The sequence below is a fragment of the Calonectris borealis genome, chromosome 1, assembly GCF_964195595.1.
Source record: "Calonectris borealis chromosome 1, bCalBor7.hap1.2, whole genome shotgun sequence".
In the NCBI taxonomy this organism is placed as follows: Eukaryota; Metazoa; Chordata; class Aves; order Procellariiformes; family Procellariidae; genus Calonectris; species Calonectris borealis.
This window is the reverse complement of record NC_134312.1, coordinates 30,656,320-30,681,067: the sequence shown is the minus strand read 5'-3', so window position 1 is coordinate 30,681,067 and position 24,748 is coordinate 30,656,320. Positions and strand designations below refer to the sequence as shown.

Genomic DNA, 24,748 nt, shown 5'->3' with positions numbered 1-24,748 from the left:
ATTAAGAGAAGGAAATGGTAGGATTTCTTACAGTGAAAAAGTCAGTCACTGGTCTGAAACTTCTCAAAAGAATGGGAGACTGCAGCGGGTTCATAGGAGATATGGGAGTAAAAAACAGTCTGGGGAGCTTGTATCTAAGATCCTATTGATACTGCACAACATTTAAATACATAAAGTAGAATAACCCCACATCTGTATGTTTTATATAATGGAGTAAGAGCTGCTTAAGTGACCGGTGACTCAAAACAAGACTATAAATAGGAATCTATCAGGTGGCTGAGTTTGGAAGAGTTTTCTCTATGCAAAAAAAAGTTTGCCCACCTTAATTAAAAAAAAAAAACCCCACAAACATGTTTATTGATATAATCTTTGCTTCAACTGATGTTTTTAAGGGAGTTAATTACAGAATTGGAAAGACCCCATTTACAGAGTGAGCACAATAGAGCGATGGAGTGATAAATCGAAATTATAGAACTAACACACACCACGGGTGTTTCTTTGAGAAAGAAAGAATAGTTGCTTATAGCTACTTTGTGTTTGGCACTCACACAACTGCTACTGGAATACTATATCCAGTTCTTATTCCAGAAATGCAACAGAAAATACAAGATGGGTTCAGAAAACAGGAATGGTTAAGGCTAAAAACATGATTTAAAGTGAAATCCGAGAAGATTAATTCTGTTTACAGAAAGCTAAGACTGTAATTATCTGTTAAAGTGGAACAATTTCATAGAGGGCCATTCCGTAGGGAGTTGTAACAGAATTACTAAGACTGGTATGAATGAAATATGAAAACATATACATAACTATGAGAAGAAATGACAGAACAAGGAAAGGTAGGCACTAATAACCATGGAACACCATAAGTGCAATTTCATTCAAACAAGGAGAGGTTTGAATGATGTCAGGGAGAGGGAGAAAAAGATCAGAGCCACAAAATATCCAGATAAGGAAAAGAAGAGAACTGTGAAACATGGGACTTTTACTTAACACTTATGAAGTGTAAGATAAGAAAGAAGTTCAAAACCAGAATCCACTTCTGTAATGTGTGGTAGGTAAATCCAAAATCAGTTCACTATTGCTAATCAAGAACGACCCCCCAGCCTCCCTCAGCAATGAGGGCTCAACAGCTGGCATCCCTTGATCTCTGTATCATATACAAGAGATCCTGGTCAAATAACATGGACACATCTCAGCGCTTGTGAGTGTGTGGATGTAAGAGGAAATAAAAATATATAAGAAAATGAGTACAAACCAAATCAACTGGCTGAGAGATTTTCAATAATATAGTATATTTCTATATCTCAATAAAATACCAATATTGTTTGTTAGACTTATTTCCAACACTTCAATTTAGCAGACAAAGGAATCCTTAGATCTAACAGATACACAATGAAGCTGGACAAGACTCAATCAGTAGTAGTCAATGACTGGAACAAATTAAGAGATGTATTTAGGTCATAATTAGAACAGTTAAAAACCAAACTGAATGCTTTTTTCTGAAATATATACTTAAATTAAACTACAGCATCTAAACAACAGTGTGTCTTTTGAGTTGGCATTAAATCAAAGCAACATTATTCAGGGTACTTACCACATAGAGTTGTTTCCACATCGTTCCCCAGTCTCTTAAAGTTGATGTCATTTCTGTAATAACAGAATCTTCTGTTGGAATAACCATTTCAAATTGTCTGTAACGTGCAGAAGAACACATGGTATTATACAAGCATTACAAATCCCATTACAGTTACTAACATAAAGATTTCCTCCTGCCAACAGTGATGCCTATCAACCTACATGGGTGCTCCTTCAGCCCATGACATTTTTTATTTGTATATTTCATTTAATCCCCATGGAAAAATATTGGGTGAAAATAGTTTAATCCCCATGGAAAGTCTTGGTCCTAGAGAAGTCAAGGTGAGTTTTTTACTATGCGATAAGCATGTCAAAAACTACTTTCATAGCAGAATAATTTCCACGGTTTCCAAAGGGATTTTGCAGCTTTAGCTTAGACTCCAAACCAGTGGTTGTTGCCGCTCTTTCTTACATCTCTGTTTATAGAAATAAGACAGAAAATGCCATTCCTTCAACTGAAAGAGGATATAAAAACTCAAAAGAAAACTAGTACAGCATGAGCGAGTTCTTGCCTATTTGATGCTGGCCAAGAAAAAGCTGGGTTGGCTTGGTCAAGACCAAACTCTCCACCACACCATCACTTTACACCTATCATCACTATCACTTCGTTCTCACACACAGTATATCTCAAAGGTTTGCAGTCATGCCTGGATTACTTTTCTCATTATATCATTTCTCTCTTATCAAGTTAACATAACAATGTGACAGCCCCTGGCCATGATGCGCTGTAGGGCACATGGCCTGAATGGGAAACACAGACTAACGAAGAAAATAGAGGCAACAAAGATTGAACTCCCTGCAAGTACTGTCATGGTGTCTGCTAACAAAAATTATTCCATCTTTAAGCTTCGTTTTGTTGTGATGGTTTACAACAATTTTATTTCACTGAAACTTCAGTTTTATCCACAACGACTTTTAAAGGAGAAGGGATCCTCGGGCATGACAAACCACATGTGGCTTGAACTCCATAGCAAACAACAGTGTTTAACAGTAATATGGAGCCATTTTCACCTGTAGGAATGAGACGATTTTTTTTTTTTAAATATGATTACAGTCTTCATGATTATTTTTACCCATCATGAATCAAGGACCTTCTACTCATTCAGTCATGCTCCCAAAATAAAGGTCACCTACACCTGATGTTTAGGCATCCATCCATTATGATGAGAAATGTCTTTACCTAAACAGGTTTCAAACTGTTATGTATCAGTTCTCTATTAATAAATCTAAATAAATGATACAATGTGAATGCTTCCAAATAAAGTAAAACTTTGGAAAAAACTGTGTTGAACTAAGATCATTGACAAATAAAAAATTTTTAAAATTATACTGTTGAGGTAAGTATTACATCTAAAAAAAATTGAAATCAGCATTTCTTTTAGTCAGAACATTTGAGTTCCAAAACAAAATTTTTAAACTCATTTTAACCAATTGTTCTGGTTTTTATTAACTCTTCTAAAAATGAAAGAGATCAGTTGTTGTCAACAATAAATATTGGCTCAAGTAAAGGAAAAATATCTCTATTCATTTACAGTTTTAGTGAAATCTTTTGCCATTGAACTGACATATTATTTTACCATTTTTTTGTAAAATGCCAGCTGTCTGCCATGGGACTGCTGCTGTCCTCAAAGAAAACAACTAATTTTAAACAGCGGGTCAATAGTCAGCTTCTGTACAGAATAACTTCTTCTAATTAAGGCAATACCTTTTTCAAGCCAAACTTAACAACAGGAAGTGAAAATATGCAATTGTTTTCTCTTTCCTCTATACAACATAGACTGATATTCCCAATTGTGCTTCATGTCTTTTCAGAATACATCACTCCAATTTTATGACCATGCAGGAGTATCAGGTTAGCTAAGGACAACCATTTCAAGACCTGTGGCAGTAAGCTGAAGTTAGGATATTACAATAATGAATAATGAAATCACCACTTTAGCTTATAAGCAAAAGATCTTTGGTACAAGTAACTGACCATGTTTAAATATTTGAGTCCAGAACATTTCACCTACCCTTTGTTCTTAACACACGCATTTTTCAAGTGAATGTAGTTGGATGGAAATATGCCCTGAAAAATAAAATAGTTTAGGTAAAAACAAAAAAACTCCCTCTACATGAGTTTGGAGTACCATTTAGTACCATTTAATATGCAAATGCATGCTGAATTAAAAGTCCTCCAAATAATTACCAAAAAACATGCATAAAAAAAGAATGCAATATATACTCAGTATAGATCTAACGGAAACTAAAATGCCATATTCAGCAGTTTAAACCCTTCAATACTTCAGAAAATTAGAAGATAAACATGTGTAGAACATGTAGAAGACTGCTTGAGAGCTCACTTATTCTAGATGTTTTTATTAATTATTCCCACCTTGACAAGAAATGGACCCACTGTGGGGGGTAACGTCTTACCAACAGCATCTTAAAAATAGTATCTTCAGTTAGGGATTTTCAAAATAAAGCAAAATAAAGTTACCAAAGTTCAATAAAAATAAAGTTAGGTTAAGTTCATAAAAAAAGTCAAAATAAAGTTTTATTTGGTGGCTACTATGCCCTGCAGTGCACGGGAAAGCTGTGGTAGATGCCTACCAAAGAGCCTCAGTGTCCTGACAGGAGTGGTCCTTTTCTAGTTATTTAAGGGCTCTTCACTGTTCTTTTGAATGGACAGCATTGCTGCAACAGTCATACTGCTCTAACAGGGCACTAACTTTCATAAATCAGCACGATAAGCAAAACAAAGCAACTCAGCTTCAAGCTTCTAGCTGGGAATGTAATACGCTACAGCTCGTTACATAATGCAGTGAGGGAAAATACATATACATTCTCTTTATAATAAGCACAGCTGCATACGGCTTTCCTTTGTGATGATGGTGCCCCATTTTCTTTTAACACAGACGTTAGACCTTTGACGAAAACACATCTACTACATAGAGGCAAGTGCCCTTGTAAATGCTCCTATTCCTCTGTAATGTAAAGTAGTTCAGGAGAGCATCTCCCAAGGACTGTAAGATGGACAGCCTTGCACTTGTAATGATGTGCCAGAAAACAGGATGGCTGCATATGCACGCTTACTGCAGACCAGCTGCCACAGATGATTTCTTTGAGTGTCAAAGCTGGCAGAATAATACGGGAAGAATCTTGACAGAGCAATACCGATAACAAGTGGAGTTACAAGGTGCTCTTATTATTTTACTTTCAGAGAGACTCCCTTCAAAAATCCAATTCGGAAAACTGTTTGCATTCACACTAGGAAAGCAGAAAATATGTATCTCATTTCTTCACACATCAAGTCATGTTTAGAAAACCTACTCATAACTTCTATCAACACATTTGACAGACCACAAAGCAAGACTGACAGCAAGCATGTGGTGAAAATTGCAACAAAAGACACAGAAGGTGCAATAAAAAATCCCAACTGCTCATGTCTTGTAAATCAAATTGCAATATATATCAATGAGGTCAAAGTAGTAAACATCAGATTAGACTCTGTGGCTAAATTTATTGTTCACATTGACCTTCCATATAAAGAAAAAGAAATTTATGTGAGCAGAGACTGCAGGCCCAGGCACAAAATGCCAAAGACTTATGATATGAGCCCCCTAGAAACTTTTGAAATTAACTTATATTTGCCTTATTTTGCAGCTGAAGAGGCTTGGAAATGAAGAGAGGAAAAAAAAGAGCGAAGCTTACAATGTGGGTTAAAGGAGCCACAGATGGTTTAAGATCTTTCTTCAATGTCTTTAATAAGACTAAAAACTCTAGCACTGTGTTGAGAAAAAAAAGGAAATCTTGAAATGGTTTCCCATATGAAAACCAAAAACTTTACAGTCACAGAGGCAAGTCAACAGGAGAGATTAAGAAAATAGAAAGACAAATAAGATAGGTAAAGCTTAAACATATTCAACATGAACAAACACTGAAATATGAATTTCATAATATTTCATGTCTGAATGCAGAAAAAAAAATCAGTGAAGTCTGGTTTAGAGTACTATCAGCTATACTATATGGAAATCAAAGACTACACATCAAAGAAAAACAAAATAAACCATATATTTTACATGAAAATACATATCTTTTATTCAATTGATACTCTGCATGTGGCTTCTATAAAATAGCTGTCTCCACTGGCTGCTCTAAATTAATTCATAACATCAAGAAAAATAGGCACAGTCTAACCAACTTTTCCAACAGTATTTACAATTTGTATTCTCAGTAGCCTTTTCCCTTCAGCTTAGCTTCCTCTGAGTTCACAATGTAAAAAACAGAAGTAAAAGAAAATTCAACAGAGCCTCAGATTTGTAAAGTGTATCATGCTAATACATAGGAGCATTTCAGAAGTGTAATCCATGTCCAAATCTAATTAAAGCAATATCAATAATATACTTAGTACTAAGCTCTAGTTTTCTTTTAAGATTAAATATCATATACTTACATGGAGACTATAAACTTTTAAAAAGTAAATACACATTTCTGACAAAGAATGCAAAACTGCAATTGACCTTTACCTTAACATTGGGGTTTTTTAAGGCAAATCCTCTGTACCATCCTGTGAAGAAAGAACATTTTGTTTTTTAAAGTATGCAAATAATTTCCATATGTAAAACAGATTTCATCTTTCCGTTTTGGACAGATATGACAATTACACAGTGCTGTCAGACTGCACTCATTTAAAAGAATTTCCATACAATAACAGGTATTTTGTTTAAACCAGCTCATATTCAGATGACTTAATTCACAGAATTTCAGGAATTACTCTTTAACCCTGTATCCCCAAATGTTTCTAACAATGTAACCCAGGTATATTTTGCGCTATACACCACACCAGACGAAAGGGAAATGGTTTCATATTCACTGTAAACATTTACAGATAATTTTTGGAGTTCATGTTCTAAATCTATCAACCACATTACTATACGAAATTCATAATATACCTGATTCAAAAGAACAGATCCTATGCCTTCTGTAAGAAAATTTCTCACAAGGTTAACAGTATATAATCCTGATATGAAACCAAAAAATGCCTATATAGTCCTAAATAATAAAAAAATCATATTGACAGACAAGTCTTAGGTAATGTATTAAGGAGGCAGATTATGAAAAAAATGCAACTTTATTTCTCTTACACTAGTAATGGACATTTGCTAAAATCGTATTTGTATTATCTACCTCAGAACAGAGGCAGAAGAGAATGTTTACACTGCTTTAAGATTTAAACTTATGAATTTGAATTCATTTGAAAGGGTTTTGATGGCAGCCAGGCTTCCCTTGGAAATACCAATAAAGCAGAAGAATCACAATGAGAACTCCTTGCTGTTTTAACTGTTATCCTCTATGAATGTTTACTAAACAGAGAGATTAAATGAAAAGAATGAACTGCAAATTCATTATTATAGGGATTAGAGCTCATTGGAATTGTGAAAAAAATGAAGAGGCCAGAATGTGTTATGTTATTGACTTCAAAAATGTGTTAGTTTAAGAAAATAAATGAATAGTAAGGAGGTTCGAATCAACAGTATACGAAACTTCATTATCACTGGAATTCCAACCTGTAAACTCACCATCACATTTTTCTAATATTTGAACGGTGTCTCCAATCTCCAGTGATAGGCCATGTGGGACTGTCCCTCGAAAACCAGCTATTACTGAAAAAGATGATAAGTTTCAATTATTTACAACATTAAAATATAAATCATTATTCCTATTGTTAACAAAAATAGAATATTAACAGGGGAAGTTAAGTGTTAGAACAAACAGTCTTACTGAAATTCAATAAGCTGTAGAAAGAATCAAAGGTTAAGCCACTTTTAAGAGCAGAAAACTTAAAATACAGGACTTGGAAAAAACCCGAAACACTTGCAGACCTACTATACATGAATGGAGAGCTTGTACTGGAGAACACTGTTAGTTAGACCATAACTATCCCGAAGGACAGAAACTGTTTTATTCCAAATGCTCACACTAACATGTATCAGACCTCAGGATTTTGCAAGCTGAAAGTGCCAATATTTTTGTTGCCATCCATACCACCCACATGCCACAAAAGGAAAACCTTATTTCACATTTGCTTAATGGATGCTATAGACCCAACACTCTATATAATCCCAAATGTGAGGAAATGGTTAGGGGGTGGAGACCAGTAAAGCGTGCTGTTCTCTAAAATACGTTAAGTGCACACACAGTCTCCCCTGCAGCCTCCCTGAAGCCAGTGAAGCCCAGGTCATGAGCTCAGGCTGGGACAAGAGCTACAGAAATGGGCTTCCCTTGCTGGAGGTAAAACACGCCTCAGAAACAAAATGTCCACCAGAGCAGTGATGTTCTCAAATACTTACAATGGTCAAATTTTAAGTCTTATATTTTTAGTGCTTAAAAAATAGCCAGCTATTTTTTTCACTCAGAACCAAAATGTAATACTCAAAAGCCACTCAAAATGCTTATTCCTACAAATGCTAAAAATCCATTCACATGCTAGATAGCAATTCAGCTATTCAACCCTGTGCTTACTGTACTTGAAAGTCTGAATTAAAATATTGCCTAATTCAGGCCATGAGACCAAGCAATAGTGATTTTGATTCTCTGTATTGTAATATTTTTTTGGAGCTTAATTTTGAAGCTGAAGAGGAAAACAGCCTTCTACCAATACCAGCAGGGCAGGATGCACAAAATTACTTAGTGTACTAACAGCAGTCTTGCTGCTATTAAATATCTATCCATCTAGATAGGAAAACCCAAATCTCACAGCAAAGTAAAGAAAACACCAACTCAGAGGCATAAAAACAAATCTTCACATGTAAAAGCCAAAAGGAAACCCCATGGGTGCAGATATGCATATAAAGTAACTACTGTTCCACCAAAGGACCTGCAAGATTTTGAGTCACAACAATCCATTCTGGCAGCTCTTGCCTGCTGTCGGAGGTCTCTCCTGCCACAGACAGAGACTACGCTCAAACACAATATAAGCTGTCATCCACCGCCTGTGCTTGTCACATTGTTCATCGAAGGCAGCAGGAGAGATTAGCTGTCAGCAACCACGAAAACTGAAAATTCATTTGTGACTCTTCGCCAGAAAGTTCCAGATTTTAAGAGTAAACCAACAGGATATGGTTTATACTATAGGATGGCATGTATAAAAATGTACAAAAAGTATATTTTTGCCAAATCTTTCTTCAGAATCTGAAGGTTTCAAAATTCACTGAATTCAATCATCATTTCAATCATCGCTAAATCATCACCGTGCTTAATCCATGGTCTTTATTTATCCCTTTGAAAAAAACCTGTGAGATTATGTGCCTGGTCAGCCCCCAAAAGTTTGATAAAACATGTGACCAGTATTTGTAGCATTGAGCATGCGTATTGAATGAATTTCTATTCATTTTGGTGCTCCTCCTACTCTCCACGGTATTTACACAGAACTAAAATACCCTGAGATAAGTATTATGAAATAAAAAGAGCTACTTTGGTTCCCCCACCACGATCAATTACACCATTTTTTAAGAGGTTTAGTTGCAAGACAGCATTTGTACATTGAAAAAGTTTGTCTCAGAGTTGAAAAGTGAGAATTTTTCAATTAATGGTTATACAAAGATCTAAAAATTTAAACAGGTTATTTACTATGAACAGAGTAAAATAAAAACAAAACTCCCTGAATATCAATAGAATGTATATCTAAATTCCTCTGTGGTACTGGAATGACAGGAGTCATTCTGGTCACCTTTCTAGCTTGCAAGAAGCAAAACTGAATTATGAAGCCTGCCAAAATAGCACCTACAGCCACTGAAAGAAAAGTAAGGAATTAACAGAAACAGCATGCAAAACCAAACCAAACCCTGGTGTGTTATTACACTTGTGAGATGTCTTATTTTTAAATTCCATGAGATAAAAAGAATGACAGTAATTTTCTCCTTATGAGCCAATATGTAATGTCACATTGTTATGATCTGACTTTGCTGTGACATTCAGTTTTTAATACTTAGTTACTAGATCTGTTAAAGATCTTTTTTCTTTTCTTTTTTCTTTTTTTTAAGAGAAGTTTAAAAAAAACTTTTAGGACAAAAAAAGATTGAAATCTGACACAATGTAGAAAATAGCTAGAATTCGTTTTAGAGCACATATGGAAGAAAAAAATTATACCTTGAAGTATCTTCTAGAAGGATAGCCTGCAGAGTAACAGAAAAAGAAAGAAAGAAATGAGGGCATCACCTGTACCACTGAGCCAGCACATTCACCTGATCCACTTTGGCTGGATTCTTGTAGAGGTCTTGCAGTAAGATCAGGCTCAAAACAGGCAGCCCGTGGTCTTTAGCAATGCCACTCAAAACAAAAGAAAGTGCACTGCAGAGCTGCAGAGAATTTAAAGCAAAGCACCGGAATCCACAGATAAACTTATCACACAAATATTTACTCAGCTAACTTTCTACTAATCAAGTCATGTTACAGAATTAGGACCGAGACAGAAAGTGGCTATTCATGTCTTTTTAGTTTATCTGTGGGGTATATACATAGGGCTACAGGGAGGACAACGATGAAGTCATGGAAAGAGGTAGTTACAGTTCCACCAGAGAAGATCCCAGGATTCAGCAGTTCAGCTAGGATACAGGGTTCTTAACCAAGCCATGATGTACATAAATTTGATGTACTGAAACTCTTGCCCTTTCCTCTAATGACCACATTGTTTTGCAACACTTTGCAGATGCTCCTTAATTCTTCCTCCTAGTAGTAGTAAATACATAATTAATTATTCTTCAGTGGCTTAAGGTGTTCTCAACCTAACTTGAGAGCAGTACACAATTCATCATACTCCTAGAACTGGACTTTTTATATATACAGCATTCACCGAACCATGTGAACAACTGTATGAGGTTCAGCAAGGCCAAGTGCCGGGTCCTGCACTTCAGCCACAACAACCCCAGGCAACGCTACAGGCTTGGGCAAGAGTGGCTGGAAAGCTGCCCAGAGGAAAAGGACCTGGGGGTACTGACTGACAGCCGGCTGAACATGAGCCGGCAGTGTGCCCAGGTGGCCAAGAAGGCCAATGGCATCCTGGCCTGTATCAGAAATAGTGTGGCCAGCAGGAGTAGGGAGGTGATCGTGCCCCTGTACTCGGCACTAGTGAGGCCGCACCTCGAATCCTGTGTTCAGTTTTGGGCCCCTCACTACAAGAAGGACATTGAGGTGCTGGAGTGTGTCCAGAGGAGGGCAACGAAGCTGGTGAAGGGCCTGGAGCACAAGTCTTATGAGGAGCGGCTGAGGGAACTGGGACTGTTTAGCCTGGAGAAGAGGAGGCTGAGGGGAGACCTCATCGCGCTCTACAACTACCTGAAAGGAGGTTGTAGCGAGGTGGGTGTTGGTCTCTTCTCCCAAGTAACTAGCGATAGGACGAGAGGAAATGGCCTCAAGTTGCGCCAAGGGAGGTTCAGATTGGACATTAGGAGAAATTTCTTTACTGAAAGAGTGATCAGGCCTTGGAACAGGCTGCCCAGGGAAGTGGTGGAGTCACCATCCCTGGAGGTATTTCAAAGACATGTAGATGAGGCCCTTAGGGACATGGTGTAGTGGGCATGGTGTGTTGGGTTGACGGTTGGACTCGACGATCTTAGAGGTCTTTTCCAACCTTAATGATTCTATGATTCTATGTGCATCAAATATGCCCTATTTTCATTCTTATAACAACAGCAGCTGGTGTGGTTATCACCTTCTCTCACTTCCATTGCAACTGGATAGCAGAGACCTTAGAAAAGGAGGACTGACAGGAGAAATCCACTCTGAGTATCACCTACCAATATCTGCAGCCTTTGCAGATGCGCTGTCCACATGCATGTCCCCAAGAAGCTAAGTATCAAAAGCACTTACATCTAGATACATTTTTTTGTCATTGTAGTACCTGAAGGTCATGTAAATGTCCTGTTTGTGTTTCAAGCACAGGCATAGTGATTGATGTCCTCTTCAATCACTTCTCAGCCACAAGAGAAATGTGGAACTCCACAATAAAAGTTTGTAGGAGAATATATTCTCATAAGTGTTTTAGAAACTGAGTTCAAATACAGCAGCCGGCTGGCATTATTAAATATTTTCTTGCTGCCAAAGGGTAGTCAAGAGGATAAGAAAGCAAGACAACTCACAGGACACAAAAACCTAATCCATACAGGAGGTGAAATCATATGGTGAGAACTACAGTGACATACAATATTAAAGCAGCTTTGGGTTTAACTCCCAGCTTAAAATTTTTAGGGTATCACAGGTGCAGTGAATCCCAAGTTATGAAACAACCCATTTCCGAGAGAACTATGGAGAGATAATCAGAAAGAGAAGAACCTTTCAGAGAAAACCAGTTAAGTTACCTGCCTGTGATTAACTGCTAAAATTAATCAAATGTGCTAATATTTTCTTAATATTCTTCTTCTACATTTCAATAGAACAGAGTCAATTCAATCAAGAATATGACATAAGACCTTACAAGACATCCTTTCTATGTTTTTCACAAAGTTTTTCACTATAAGGACATGTGTGAATAATTGGAAAGAGGTTTCCAATCCTTACCTTCCTATCAGAACAGCATTGCAATTAGGAAAAAGAGGAAAGAGAAGGAGTAATCTGATGGAGCTCTTATGTTCAGCTTCTCAAAAGAAACTTCATCTTTCTGCTCTCATGCAAATCACTGCCTGCCTGTGCTCACTGTTGGACAGTTTTACATATGCAAGCACTTGGTGTATAAAAAGATCAAGGTCTTAATTAAAGCCTAAACTAAAGTTTTTTGGTGCAGGAACTCACCTTCTGCTCATCTGGAGACAGATAGCATTGCTATTCTAAAAAATAAAACAAGATTCTTTTTCTACTTGCAACTAGGGCATTCAAATCTTACATGTGATTTAGCTTTATAAAGATGCATTTGAGACTCACCAAGGACTGGGTTTCATGCTGGGTTTCATGGCTGGCTTGACTTTTTGTTTATAAGATGAAAATGTCTCCTCACAAAGGGTGCAACGTGATATGGTGCTCAGGACGCTTCCCTGTCACAAGTTAAAATTAAGCTCAACACTATGAAAGGAGACACGCAGTACACTGCAGTTCCTGGCTGAGTAGCAGGACATACACCCCCACATATAAAGGAATCAATAGCAGTAGAAGCAACATCTACAGCAACTACTAATACCTCAAAAATGAGCATTTGTACCACAATAGCAGACTCAGGTTTCACATAATAAAAAACAGTCCTTCAATCAAAGAAAGAGGAGGGGGGAAAAGGATGTGGGGTAGAAAAATGTAAATTACTTTAATAATTACTTGGCCATATTGTGCATGCTAAATGCTGGAGTAAAAAAATAGACTCCAGTTCAATGCTCTAAGCCATGATGCTCCAACTATCAGAGGTAGCATATGAACCACACAGAAATGTGGTAGAAACACACTGGAAAATAACAGATTTGGAGGGTGGGAACACTGTGTCAGAGGGACTGGTTTTGATGGGGAGCAAGATGCTCTGATAGAAAAGGAATTGATTAGCTGGTAACAGGGGTGGGTGGCCCACTTCAAATTTTTGCTTAGGGTTATATTCTTAAAATTTTTATGCCTGAAATAAATGGACATCTGCATATAAGAACTAATGAGGCAGACATTGTTGTTCCTTTCCTCCTAAAAGATGAGCAGAAGCTATTACTGATTCCAGATATTATCTGCTATAATTGAAATCAGGTCCTCTTGGCGTCAAAAGCAATTTTTAAAGTTTTTATTCTGCACTTAAAGTGCCATTCTTTCACCAGATTGAGACTTTCAGGTACAACCATTTCAAGGGGTTTCTTTTCTATTCAACAGTTGAAAAAATAATCAAAAAACACTGTAATAAATGAAATCAGGGAGCTTCTAACATTTTAAAGTTGTTATATTAGTTAAAACAATGATTTACTGTTGCATTTTTCCTTTATAATAAAAAATTGAGCTTGGTTTAACGCAGTTTTTTAGCTGATGGGTAATGATGAGTATATATTACCTTTGAGGAAGGCTCCAATTCAGTGGTCTTTATGGCAGAAATGTAAAAAACTATCCTTTGATATGTACTAATGGATAGCAAACACAACAGAAATCTGGCACTGTAAGCAGCTGCAGAAAATGCAACATTAGAGAGAGCACGTCATCAGGACAGCCATTAAAAAAAAAAAAATCAGACCCAGGACTCTACCCAGAATATTGTTTGTAAACTCATGTCTGAAGCTACTGATCACTGGCAAGCAATGCAAGCATCCAGCGGTACAGCTCTCAGTATTTTGTGGCCAGCCATGGTATTTCTGTGTTCAACAACCATTGATGGATTTTTCTTCTATGCATTTGCCTAACCAGGCTTTACATGCATCATAATGTCAGTGTTCACAAACTCACAGTAAGTTTTCCAGTTTAAATATGCTTCATGGAAAAAACGTCTTCCTTTTGTTTTACAGTGCCACGTAAAATTCCATTTCGTGTCTCCTTGTTCTTGTGGGAAAGTTTGAATAAGCCATCTCTTGTCACCCTCTCTGCACCTTAGCTGTACCTTTTCCAGGATGAAGCTTTTTGTCCTCAAAAGAAGCTGAAGAACCTTTTTAGATTTCTACATAGGCAGAATTTTTAGAAGCATAAACACACAGAGGCATACAACTTTGCTAATGCAGAATGGCCCAAGTTTACTGTAAAAGGCCATCACGTGCACTGAGCTTTGCCTACATATGAATTGATCTGGATGGAGTGGCATGATAACATAGCTACATGCTCATGCTTCTAATACACGAGTTAATTTGGGCATCTGTTCAGTAATGCATTGTGCTGCCTACAGATACCCTAGGAGGCTTGCTGCAAACCAAAAACAAGCTAATGAAGACAGTGATAGAAAAGCGGAGAGGGGGTGGGGATGGAATCAATCTAATCTCCTTTCAATAAACACAATATATATGAATGTTAGTTTCAATAACAGAAATGATCCTTAAATCTCTTGCAGATTACTGAGGATAAACACTCTCAAATTTTGTACTGAAATGAAAGAATGCGAGTTCTCTCGCCTGTGTATGTACACCACAATTAAAAGGATCAAACATATAGCTCAGATGATGACAGTCCAGGACTCCTGAGCCACGTGTGGCTTTTGAACATCTAAAGTGCTGCTCATCTGCAGCAGTCAATTGTTCTTAAGAGATGAGTGCTTGCGTGGAATTTTCCTAATAAGAACCATGTATTGAACAAGCTATTCATGAAAATACCTCAAGACACATCAAAAAATTATCAAAAAAGTCTGTATCAATGTCCAAGCTTTGAAAATACTATATAAAGCGTAATACTTATATACAACTGTTCTTCACTTGTCTGAAAAACAAAACAAAATCATCTGGAATTCCTACTGCTAATAGCACCAGCTACCTATACAGATAAGGCAAATGTCCGAAATACACGAAGGACACAGAGCTGCAGCAGACTGTATTCCCTCCTGTGCTGGTCTCAACATTTGAATTCAGCAAGGTAATCACTTTCAAATCCCTGATTACAATGCTGCCAAAAACCATACGACAATTCTAACATAGATAATCAGTTTAGTATGACTGTCTGAACCTTTGTCAAGCTCTCCTCATCCTGCATCTCAGCTACGGGCAGGAACTTTATCATCTCTTTGATAATAGCTTGATCGGTTCTCCCAATACCTGCAAACATTTTTGCTAACTCTTTCCTTTGGGTACCCTAACTATTAGGCACTATATCTCAGAAAGGAGCACTAAAAGTAACAAGTGATGGCACCTATTTGCTGTTGAGAATGGTTGCCAATCTAGAACACCAAAACTGGAATAATTCAGCATGTACCACCAGGGTCCCTGTCCTTGCAGGTATGAGATTTCATTAACTGTTTTTCTTCTTCTAGCAAATAGCTGGTTAAGCCCTTTATATTTCTTCAACTCCTGCTTCATCTTGTTATGTCTACATCTCGTCCTTGCTAAGAGCAATTTCTTGATTTGCATTAGTTCTGGAACCAGGAATTTAAAAGTAAAAAGAAAATAAAACAAACAGGTCTTTACAAGTCTAGAAAATCTAGGACACCTTAGAGCCTATGAATAGATGATACAGCTCCTCCCTCTGAATTTGCTCAGGAGTCTCCTTCTCTACAGAGAAGGAATGTCAGTGTAAAACCTGTCAGGGCATCACTGTAGAAGGCGAGGTGGACTCAGTACAATCGGGTATAGATTTCATGCATTCAATCAAATTATAATAAAGGAACCAGTCTACATGCAGTTCAACCAACTGGTCTCAGTTACAATTCTCTAATGTAGAGCTACAGATTCAATATCGATGCAGTAAGACTGCCATCTTGAACAGTAAGTGTGGATTAAGTGTCATTTTCCTTCATTACTTGGAAACAGCAACCGCTTGAAAATCCAGCTAGTAGAAAGGAGTAAGTGGAAAAAAGTAGATTACGTTAAAATGATATTATCTATGAGAACAACCTTTTTTAGTTAAAAATAACTATGTTATTCACTATGACTTTTATTAAGACTAAGTATTTCCAAAGTTCTAAGCGTTTTCAAACCTTGTTAAGTAATTGCCTTAATTTTTAATAGCATGATCAAAGAACAGAGTTATTGCTATTTAACTTGAAAAAGTCTTCATATTTCATTCATAGCCTTTAGGGAACCAAAGTTTCTGATTAAAATCAAATAAGCCACCAGGTTTTTTTGAAACTTCCTGTAAGGAGGTTCAGGTATTCACAGCACAAGTGCATCATCTGAGGTCCATCAAAGCCAACAAAGCCCTGTGATCGCACATACCAGATCTCATGACAACTCTTCAGTGCATTTTGGACCTCATCAAAGCATGAGGTTGTGCTCATCAAAACCTCCAAAAAGTTAAATTTAAGAGACACAAAGTTCTACATGATTTAAAATCCAGATCCATGGTGATACTTTTGTATATGCCGGAAGGTTCGCTGGCTACCTGTCATATCCCTACGAAGACAGCAGAAATTGAACGGAAAAATTAAATGCCTCACATAATTATAGACACAGAATATCTCCCAGAAAACACTTAATTAAATACAAAGACAATTTTTTTAAAGTAGGCCTTGAATAGATGAGTATGTCCTTACAATTTCATGCTGACTTAATGTGAGAACACTGGGTATGGTCCAAAGTCTAATGACCACACATTTCCCCATTCTCCTCTTTCCTCCTCCGAAAGCATTATAACACAACATGCTGCTCTGAACTTGGGGGACATAATTTCACAGCCTTTAACAAACTGCAAGCAGCACCATGCAAACCCAGGCTCAGAAGAGCTGTAGCCTTGTGAACTGCAAAGAAAACAAGACTACTGTGCAAGTTGCAGCATTACTCTTCACCAACTATCAGGGCCACCCAAGGGGAACACAGTTAGACAACAATACAGTAGCTGAGAAACTCCATGTGTTTGGTATCAAAGAGTTCGGCAAATGAGACTGGTTTCCCCTTAATATTTCACTGTTTACTCCCATTTAAGTAATAAATGGCATTCAAGGAAGCCAAGAGCATAAGTCTTCTTCACTAATACAAAAGAGACAGAGCACCCATCTTCCACAGTAAAATTTTTCTAACGGACAGGTCCATCAAATGACCTTATAGATGAAACACTGCCCAGTTTTCTTCTATTTCCTTTGGAAGAGCAGGGTTTAAGTCCGTACTTGATCTGCCATGGGTGGAAGACAATAAAAAGAACATCGCTGGAAAACCAGTGGAACTCAAACACACACACACACACAAATCAACACACCCTGGAATTTTCAGTACCATTACTTTTCAGCTTGTTTGGTATCATTATATTTCAGATGAGTTTTAGTCTCCTAGTAATCTGTATTTCTCTGACATTCAACCATTTCATTATAAATTTAAGTATTTTCATTTTACCACTAGGAGTTCTGTTTATTTTGACTTTAACCTACCTGCAGTGTTCTCTCTAGCACTTTATAAATCAAGAAATTATTCTGCTTTTGTAAGTTACGAGCCTTAACCACATTGCTACTTACAATGCGTATTTATTAAATGTCAGTTTTTTGCTGCACATCAAAGATCATTGGAATATAGTTTTAATTATGAGTAGTCATTTCTTCAGTAATGAAACAAAAACCCTACCAACTTATGCAATAAGCAAATTGTGCAATTTAGCTAGCATTAAAAATAAACTGCAATTGTGAGCTTCTGTAGCCTGTCCTACAGGTCAGCCAATTCTCTGTAGATAGGAACTCAGTATCAGAAAACCTCTTGAAAGACAGGACAGTTTGCCAAGGTGTGGAATTAAGTGCAACTAAGGAAGACAATGATTACAAGTACCCTGGCACATGATTTTTATCTTAAATGAGGCAGAACTTTCTTGATCTAGTGTAACTGAGAGGTGTTTCAAATACACTGGAATACAGCTATTGGGACTAATAAAGCAAAACTACTTTCTCCTATGAAAATCCTCAGAGACTGATGAACGCAAGTTTAAAATCCCACTCTGGCTTTAAGCTGGTTTATTAAGTTTAATGGTTGGAAAGAATCACTATTCAGCCTTATTTCAATAGTTGAGCCAGCAGAATTCAGTGTATTTAGCCCTGCAGAGTTTCATCGCTAATCCATGATCTCCGTAAAGTTAAAACTTCAGGGATATTTAACGTAATCCCACAAGTATCTTAAAACGTATGACCAAACAGAAACATAATAAGTGCACACACTTTCTTCCTAAGCAAAGCTCTGAAAAATAAAAAAAACTATCTGGACGTATACTTTTAACAATATCTCTGTGGTGCTACGGTGCACTTTCGAAAGTGCAACTGTAGGATCTGCTTGAAAAATCAAAACCTTTACATTCTGCTCATGCTTGCTTAACAGTGCCTGTTACCCCAAAATCAAGGGTGAAGAGAGTTTAAGTCTTTTATAAAAGCTCACAAGAGCATGAGAAAAATGTCTCTGAAAAGTCTATGCAACCAATCAGGATAATGAAGATTGCTGACAAGGAGGCGATTGTTCTGTTTGATGTGATGGGGGGAAGGAAGTGTGTGAGCAAACGGTCCTCTTTAAATGTTTGTATTACGATTCATTGCTGCATCTGAAAATTTATCTTTTTATGTACGAGTACTCCACAAGATGATTCTTTTGGCTTTTAACACCTTGGGAGAGTCACTAAAAATAACTGCCATTGTAACAATTCTCTCCTTACCCCTTCCTTGAGATTTGGCACAGAAGCCTAGGAAGATGTTTGGGATACCACGGGTCCAGGAAAGCATGGAAAACAGTGATGTATTTCTAAGAAATTAGTACTGGGAGACACACGTTATCATCCTGCACCATGAAACACTTCCTGAGTGAAACTAATCAAGGTCTTGACAAGCAACTGGGCAGTCCCAGGCAAACTGGACACAGGTACTTCTTTTCCTTTAGTATTGAGGAGTTTTCCCATCCTTCTCCAGATAAAAGAACCTGTAGGACTCTTCCCTGAAATTCTTAAAAACCCCACAAGAAGTAAAAACTCTATTTTGTAAATAAGAAAAATGAGCAGAGACAGATAAAAACACTTCTGTCAGCCCGGTGTCTGCCAGCAGGTCAGGAACAAAGCTGAAATAAGCTAACTCAAATCAAGCAGATTTGCAATCTATCCATTTGGCCACTGTTCACGCCATTAAGCAACATTATGTACTTGTTTTGCACTGAATCAAAGTACAAAACTCACAGACTTAAAGGAAAAGAAGCTGCCAAACTTCACTTGAAAGGAGCATGGACAAGGCAGGGAATGAAGGGAAACGAAAATCAAGGCAAAACCAGCAGCAAAGAAGAGCAGAGCCTCCTCCCAGGAGGCTGATGCCCAGGAAGGGACTGCGTTCCCAGGGAGGGCCAGCAAACAAACAGCAACTCCAGGGCTAGACTTGGCCACAGTGCCACAATTCATCAAGAGAGCCATCACGTCACATCACACACAGCTGATATAATTATTACACTAATATAAAATCATTCATTTTCTTAAATACTGCGGTTTTTTCCCTACAATTAATAGCCTCCTGGGGATCCAGATAGAATAATAAAGGCCTCATGGGATTTATCCAGCATCTGAGGTAAGGAGAGGACAAAGTTGTATTCTCCTCCCATGCTTGAAAAGCCGTTCTGAAACAAGAATATGAAACTCGAGCAGAAGACCCCTTGCAAAAAGAGATTCTACAAATAAGTAAATTCTATGCAAATGAACATTTACTAAGTGATCATATATTTGGTTGATACGCATGTGGTTAAACAAATTATTTGGTCAGGTAGTGGAGCGTGAATGGATTTTTTCCATTGCACAGCCATTAAAAATTTTATTTTTAACATCTGCCTTCAGAAACTGGTTCCCAATTTACTGGGCTTTTTGCTTGAACATCCTTAGAAAGGACACATTAATTCAGAAACTAATTGGCAGGAATAAATCACCCAGACCTTACCATTGTCAATTATAAAACCCAAAGCAATAATTACATATGTGACTGTACCATAAAGAATCTTGTCAGTGTCCTGCAGTTAATGCACAAAATTGCACTGTCCACAGAGAAAGTAAAGACAAATTGTTGCAAATTACCCTGGGAATCCTTTATTTGAAGTTTTTGTCTCTGCTATGAACACTAACATCTCAGAAAGCAATTTATTCCTTAAATAAATGTTGATAAAAAACATTTACCACAATTAAATACCCAGTTTTCTTCTTTCAAAGACCAAGTCACAGCTGTACCGTGCTGCAGGAAGAAAGCAGTATTGCCCAACAGCAATGATGGTGCTCAGGAATCCATTAGGCAAAAAAAGAAGTGAAGAAACCACAGTTCCCACCAATCTAGCCTAAGAAAAAATTTCTTTCAGAGTCTGGCAGTAACATTACCCACAGAAGCAGGCGCAAGACACTCCAAGCAGATAAATCAGAGTTTTTATCTGCATCAAGAGGACCACTTCTACCCTATCCTACACTCTATCTCAAAGGTCAATGCTTCAGATAACAGCTGTGGCTGCCACCATAACAATAAACAAGCAAACAAAAAACCTACAGTTAAGCTATAAGCAACACTCTGCTTAATCAGAGTCAGCTTGTGGCAAGTGACACATGAAAACCAATGTATAATATGTTCAAAGCTCCAAAGCTTATTTAAAACCAATTGCTGCAGTACTCAGTTCTGCCACTACCAAAACCCATGATGAAACCCCCACTTGCACAAAACTCTCTTCCACATTTCTGGAATAAACAGAACAAGAAGAACCAGAACAGGTTCTGGTTAGAGAAAGACAGGAAGGCTCATCAGGGGTATGCATCATCTGCCATTGCAGTAAAGAACTGAGCTTGGAAAAGAGATCTAACTGACAAGGTATTACAAAGGTATGCAAATCACAAACAATATGGGAAAATGAACAGGGAATTATTATCCCCTTCTCCTCAAAGCATAAAAACTTAAAGGAACGAATGGTCTGGCAGCAGGTTTGAAATGAACCAAATAATATTTTCACAAAGGCACAATCAAGTTATGGAACATCATTGTCACAGAACTCTGTGAAGGTCAAAAATAGGAGAAGTTTTAAAAAGGGGTTACAGATATAGGAGGACTTAAGTACAACAGTCCTAATGCACCCTTTGGCTTTGTTAGTCTCTAAAAACTATGGTTAAATCTATACTTTCCTTATTTCTTACACACTTTCCCAACAGAGGATTAATGGACAGGTATGAGACATCTGTAGCTTGATCCAGCTTGATAGTTGTTCAGTTCCTATACTCCACCAAGCAGTTTCTGATACCAACTTCAGCTTAAGTAGTAATATACAGGTGTTGAAAATTAGTAAATTAAATGACCAGAAGACTGCAAGGATGTTTTTAAAATTGAACAAAACAAGCCCTTAGGACTGTAAGATGAACATCATGCGGCATGTCTACTACATGGAGATTTCTTCTTTTTAAACAAAAGATTTTCAAAACCACTGAAAAAAATCAGCTGCTTAGTGCCAACCCAAATGCTGAATCTGACGATGGCTAAGCACAAACATACTTTAAAAACAACAGTAACTTTTCTTACTTATCTGGCTTTAAAACAACTGTATGATTTAGTACTTCTGCATTATTCCCTTCCCCTCTCTCAAAAAATCATTTGCCTGAGACCTCTGAATTTAAGTAGTTGAGATACCAACTCAAATATAGAATCACTGGGAGTACCACACATGAATAAACAGTTTTGGATTTAATTCAGCAGCAGTTTTTGATCCATATCATAATCCTACTCACTAATTAAAACTATTACAGGTGTGTAAATAACCGATAACACATCTAGGTTTATTCTTCCTAACAGCAAATTGAAGAGACCAAATCAAAGAAAATGACATTTTATGGAGTAGGAGAGTATTTGCAACCCAATACGCAGTTAAACTTGGGGAGGAAGAGGAAAGTAAGAGGCACACCAAGGCTTGCAACATTGCTTCTAACTTTCCTAAACAATTTAAATATAGTATATTCAACTCACTTATAAAAAATATGCAGTTTATTAACTCTAAAATTACCATCCCAATTAAAAGGAATCTCTTTTCCACTTCACTAGGATTAGCTGAAAGGTCAGCCAACAATCACTGCTGGGCTTGCACTGAAATTCATTAGTTCCAACCAGCAGCAATGTTAACGGATATGATAATTACACTCATTGGTGGTTTGGTTACTTGTGCCAGAAAGAGATACCATTATGTGACCGACATAATGCTACCTAGTCCTTGAAGGCTTGCATGTAAATCACTGAAGTGTCACAGAAAGGAAATTATATATGAGCAAAATCAGTGAAGTAAAGTGTTACGACTTTTCATACTTGTTTTCTAAAACGTATGGCAATTAGATGGTTTTATGCTTTCGGTCTCCAAAAGAACTGGAGATGTCAAGCGAGCTGAAACAGAATATTCTTGCTCAAGTACATGTTGTGGAATTTGTAGACTTTATATTTCAGCTGGATTGACATGAGAAGAGACAAACGATGAACTTTATTTGGAAATACCCCTACCAACACTTCAACTTTTCTGAAAAAAAGTTGGCGTACTGATTATGAAATCAGATGTGCTTATTTTCATCTGCCCTGTCATTTCTATTTTACTGTTTCAATTCCTTCCCCTCCTTTTTTCTTTTTAAGGACTGAAACAACCACCAACACTGGCATATAGCAAGCAACAACCAGTAAAAGGAGTGATCAGTGATGGATGAATTAGAATTAAAAGTTAAGCTGAAGAGATCTTTAATTTGTGCCTTTGTAAAAGCAGCACAGTAGTACCCAGGACACAGAAAGGGCCTGACAGTAAGTGTGGAGATTCGTCTCCATTACAAATACTAAATTGATTAATGGAATTATTGTAATGTAGGGCAAATACATGCTGAATCAAGACTAAAAAATCATCTTAATGATTCAACCTTGCTTTGCCCAGGTACGCTTCTGAGCTATGAACGTACTCCATCAGGACTAGGGATTTACATAAAATCTTCAGGGTTGACCTGGTTTCATCAACGTTGGCCTTATTTAAAACTTCTACGGCTAGGACTGGGAAGCAAAATTAGGTGACAGGACAACGGTGTTCTGGCTTTTATGTTTTAGGGTAAGCTTCTTCCCTTTAATAATACTTAAAGAATACTTAATTTATTCCAAAATTATTGAAAAAAACCTAACCAAAGTATAGTACAGCAAAACTGGGGCAATTCAGATAGATGTATTTTATCTCATGCCTCCTGAATTTAGGGTAGTACTGAATGAGATGCTTTCCAGTTTTGACTCCTCCCTTATTAAAGAAAACTCTTCCCATCTTTGGAAGCATATCTTTTGCAATTTAGAACTTCATACTTAATTCCATTTTTTTCAACTATAAAATTATTAATGCTTTTCAAAACTATGGATTATTCATAAATGACAACACAGGACCCATGTAGAATTACATACGCTGATTTCTAGTTAAGTAGCTGGAAGTAGCTGCACAAGTGGCAAAATAGCCACTACTAGAATCATAGAATCACTTAGGTTGGAAAGGACCCTTAAGATCCTTGAGTCCAACCGTAAAATATACTACACTATACCCATATATACTACATTATACCCATTTCTCAGCAGACTAATTAACTCATGCCTACTCACCACACAAAGGTATCTAATCTTAATTTTGGTATCCAAGAGAGGTCTTTCAGTGTCTCTGCAAGACACTACATTCTGCCATACAGCCAAGAATACCCAAATGTCAGAGTGGGTTTTGCTTTTCTCACATTTCTAGTATAACTAAGACCAGAAAAGCAAAGACACTACCAGACCTTGTCATAGCTGTGGTGACAAAAGGAATACTCTGGCAATGACTTACAAAATTTTGGCACAGGACAAATGTTTCCAGTTGGGTTTGCCCTGGAAACGTAAAGCTGACAGCCGGAATGGCCGGTGTGAACCTGCAGCTGCAATATTTTGCTTGGTATAACTTAGAAATATAAAAACATGAAAACAAGAAAATATTCTCTTACATAATAAAAAAACCTAAAACAAAACAAACAAACAAACAAACAACCCCAACAACCACCCACAAACAAAAAGGCCCAACAAACAGACAAAGAAAAAACAAGAATCAGTAAAGGAAAACGAATCAAGAACTTAATCAAAGGCTTACGATGAGAAACTGTGTATTATTCCCAGTAAAACAAAAGTGGCAATGTAAACGCAAGTGCTAAAACTATTGTAGCCTGCAACATAGAATTCACCAGAATTCTTAATCTCATCATAAGACTCTAAAGTAGGTCACAGCAAGCTTAACAAAATTTGGCAGAAAGCAAAGACTAAGGGGTAATAGTATGGAAATCACCTTCCTTGCAAAGTTGATACTTCTTCCCTCCCTCCTTGATTCTGACCAAGCCTCAACTACAAAGGGATCCATTGTCTCTGCAAACAGAGGAATATTTATGTACACAGCTTTAAAAATAAGTATTAATGACAAACCATGTGCTTTTAGACCACTTCTAATTGATCTAGAATTTTTTCAGTATTTATTTTTTCTTCAGTAGTGATTTACAGCTGCTCAGTATTATCTTAAATTGTATGATTAGAAGGTATTAAAGAAACTGAATACATTATATAGAAGTCCTAGTTCAAAATATAGATATATTT

General features: G+C 37.1%; 1 protein-coding gene across 1 annotated transcript in view; it reads right to left on the bottom strand.

Annotated features, from left to right (window-relative positions):
- DOCK4 (dedicator of cytokinesis 4) overlaps positions 1 to 24,748 on the bottom strand; it is a 262,203-nt gene that overhangs the window by 157,978 nt on the left and 79,477 nt on the right. Inside the window, exons 2-5 of the mRNA XM_075147683.1 lie at positions 7,197 to 7,280; positions 6,144 to 6,184; positions 3,648 to 3,703; positions 1,595 to 1,691 (exon numbers count right to left, since the gene is read on the bottom strand). Of these exons, the coding sequence (XP_075003784.1) occupies positions 1,595 to 1,691; positions 3,648 to 3,703; positions 6,144 to 6,184; positions 7,197 to 7,280 (278 nt within the window). The remainder of the gene's footprint in view (positions 1 to 1,594; positions 1,692 to 3,647; positions 3,704 to 6,143; positions 6,185 to 7,196; positions 7,281 to 24,748) is intronic.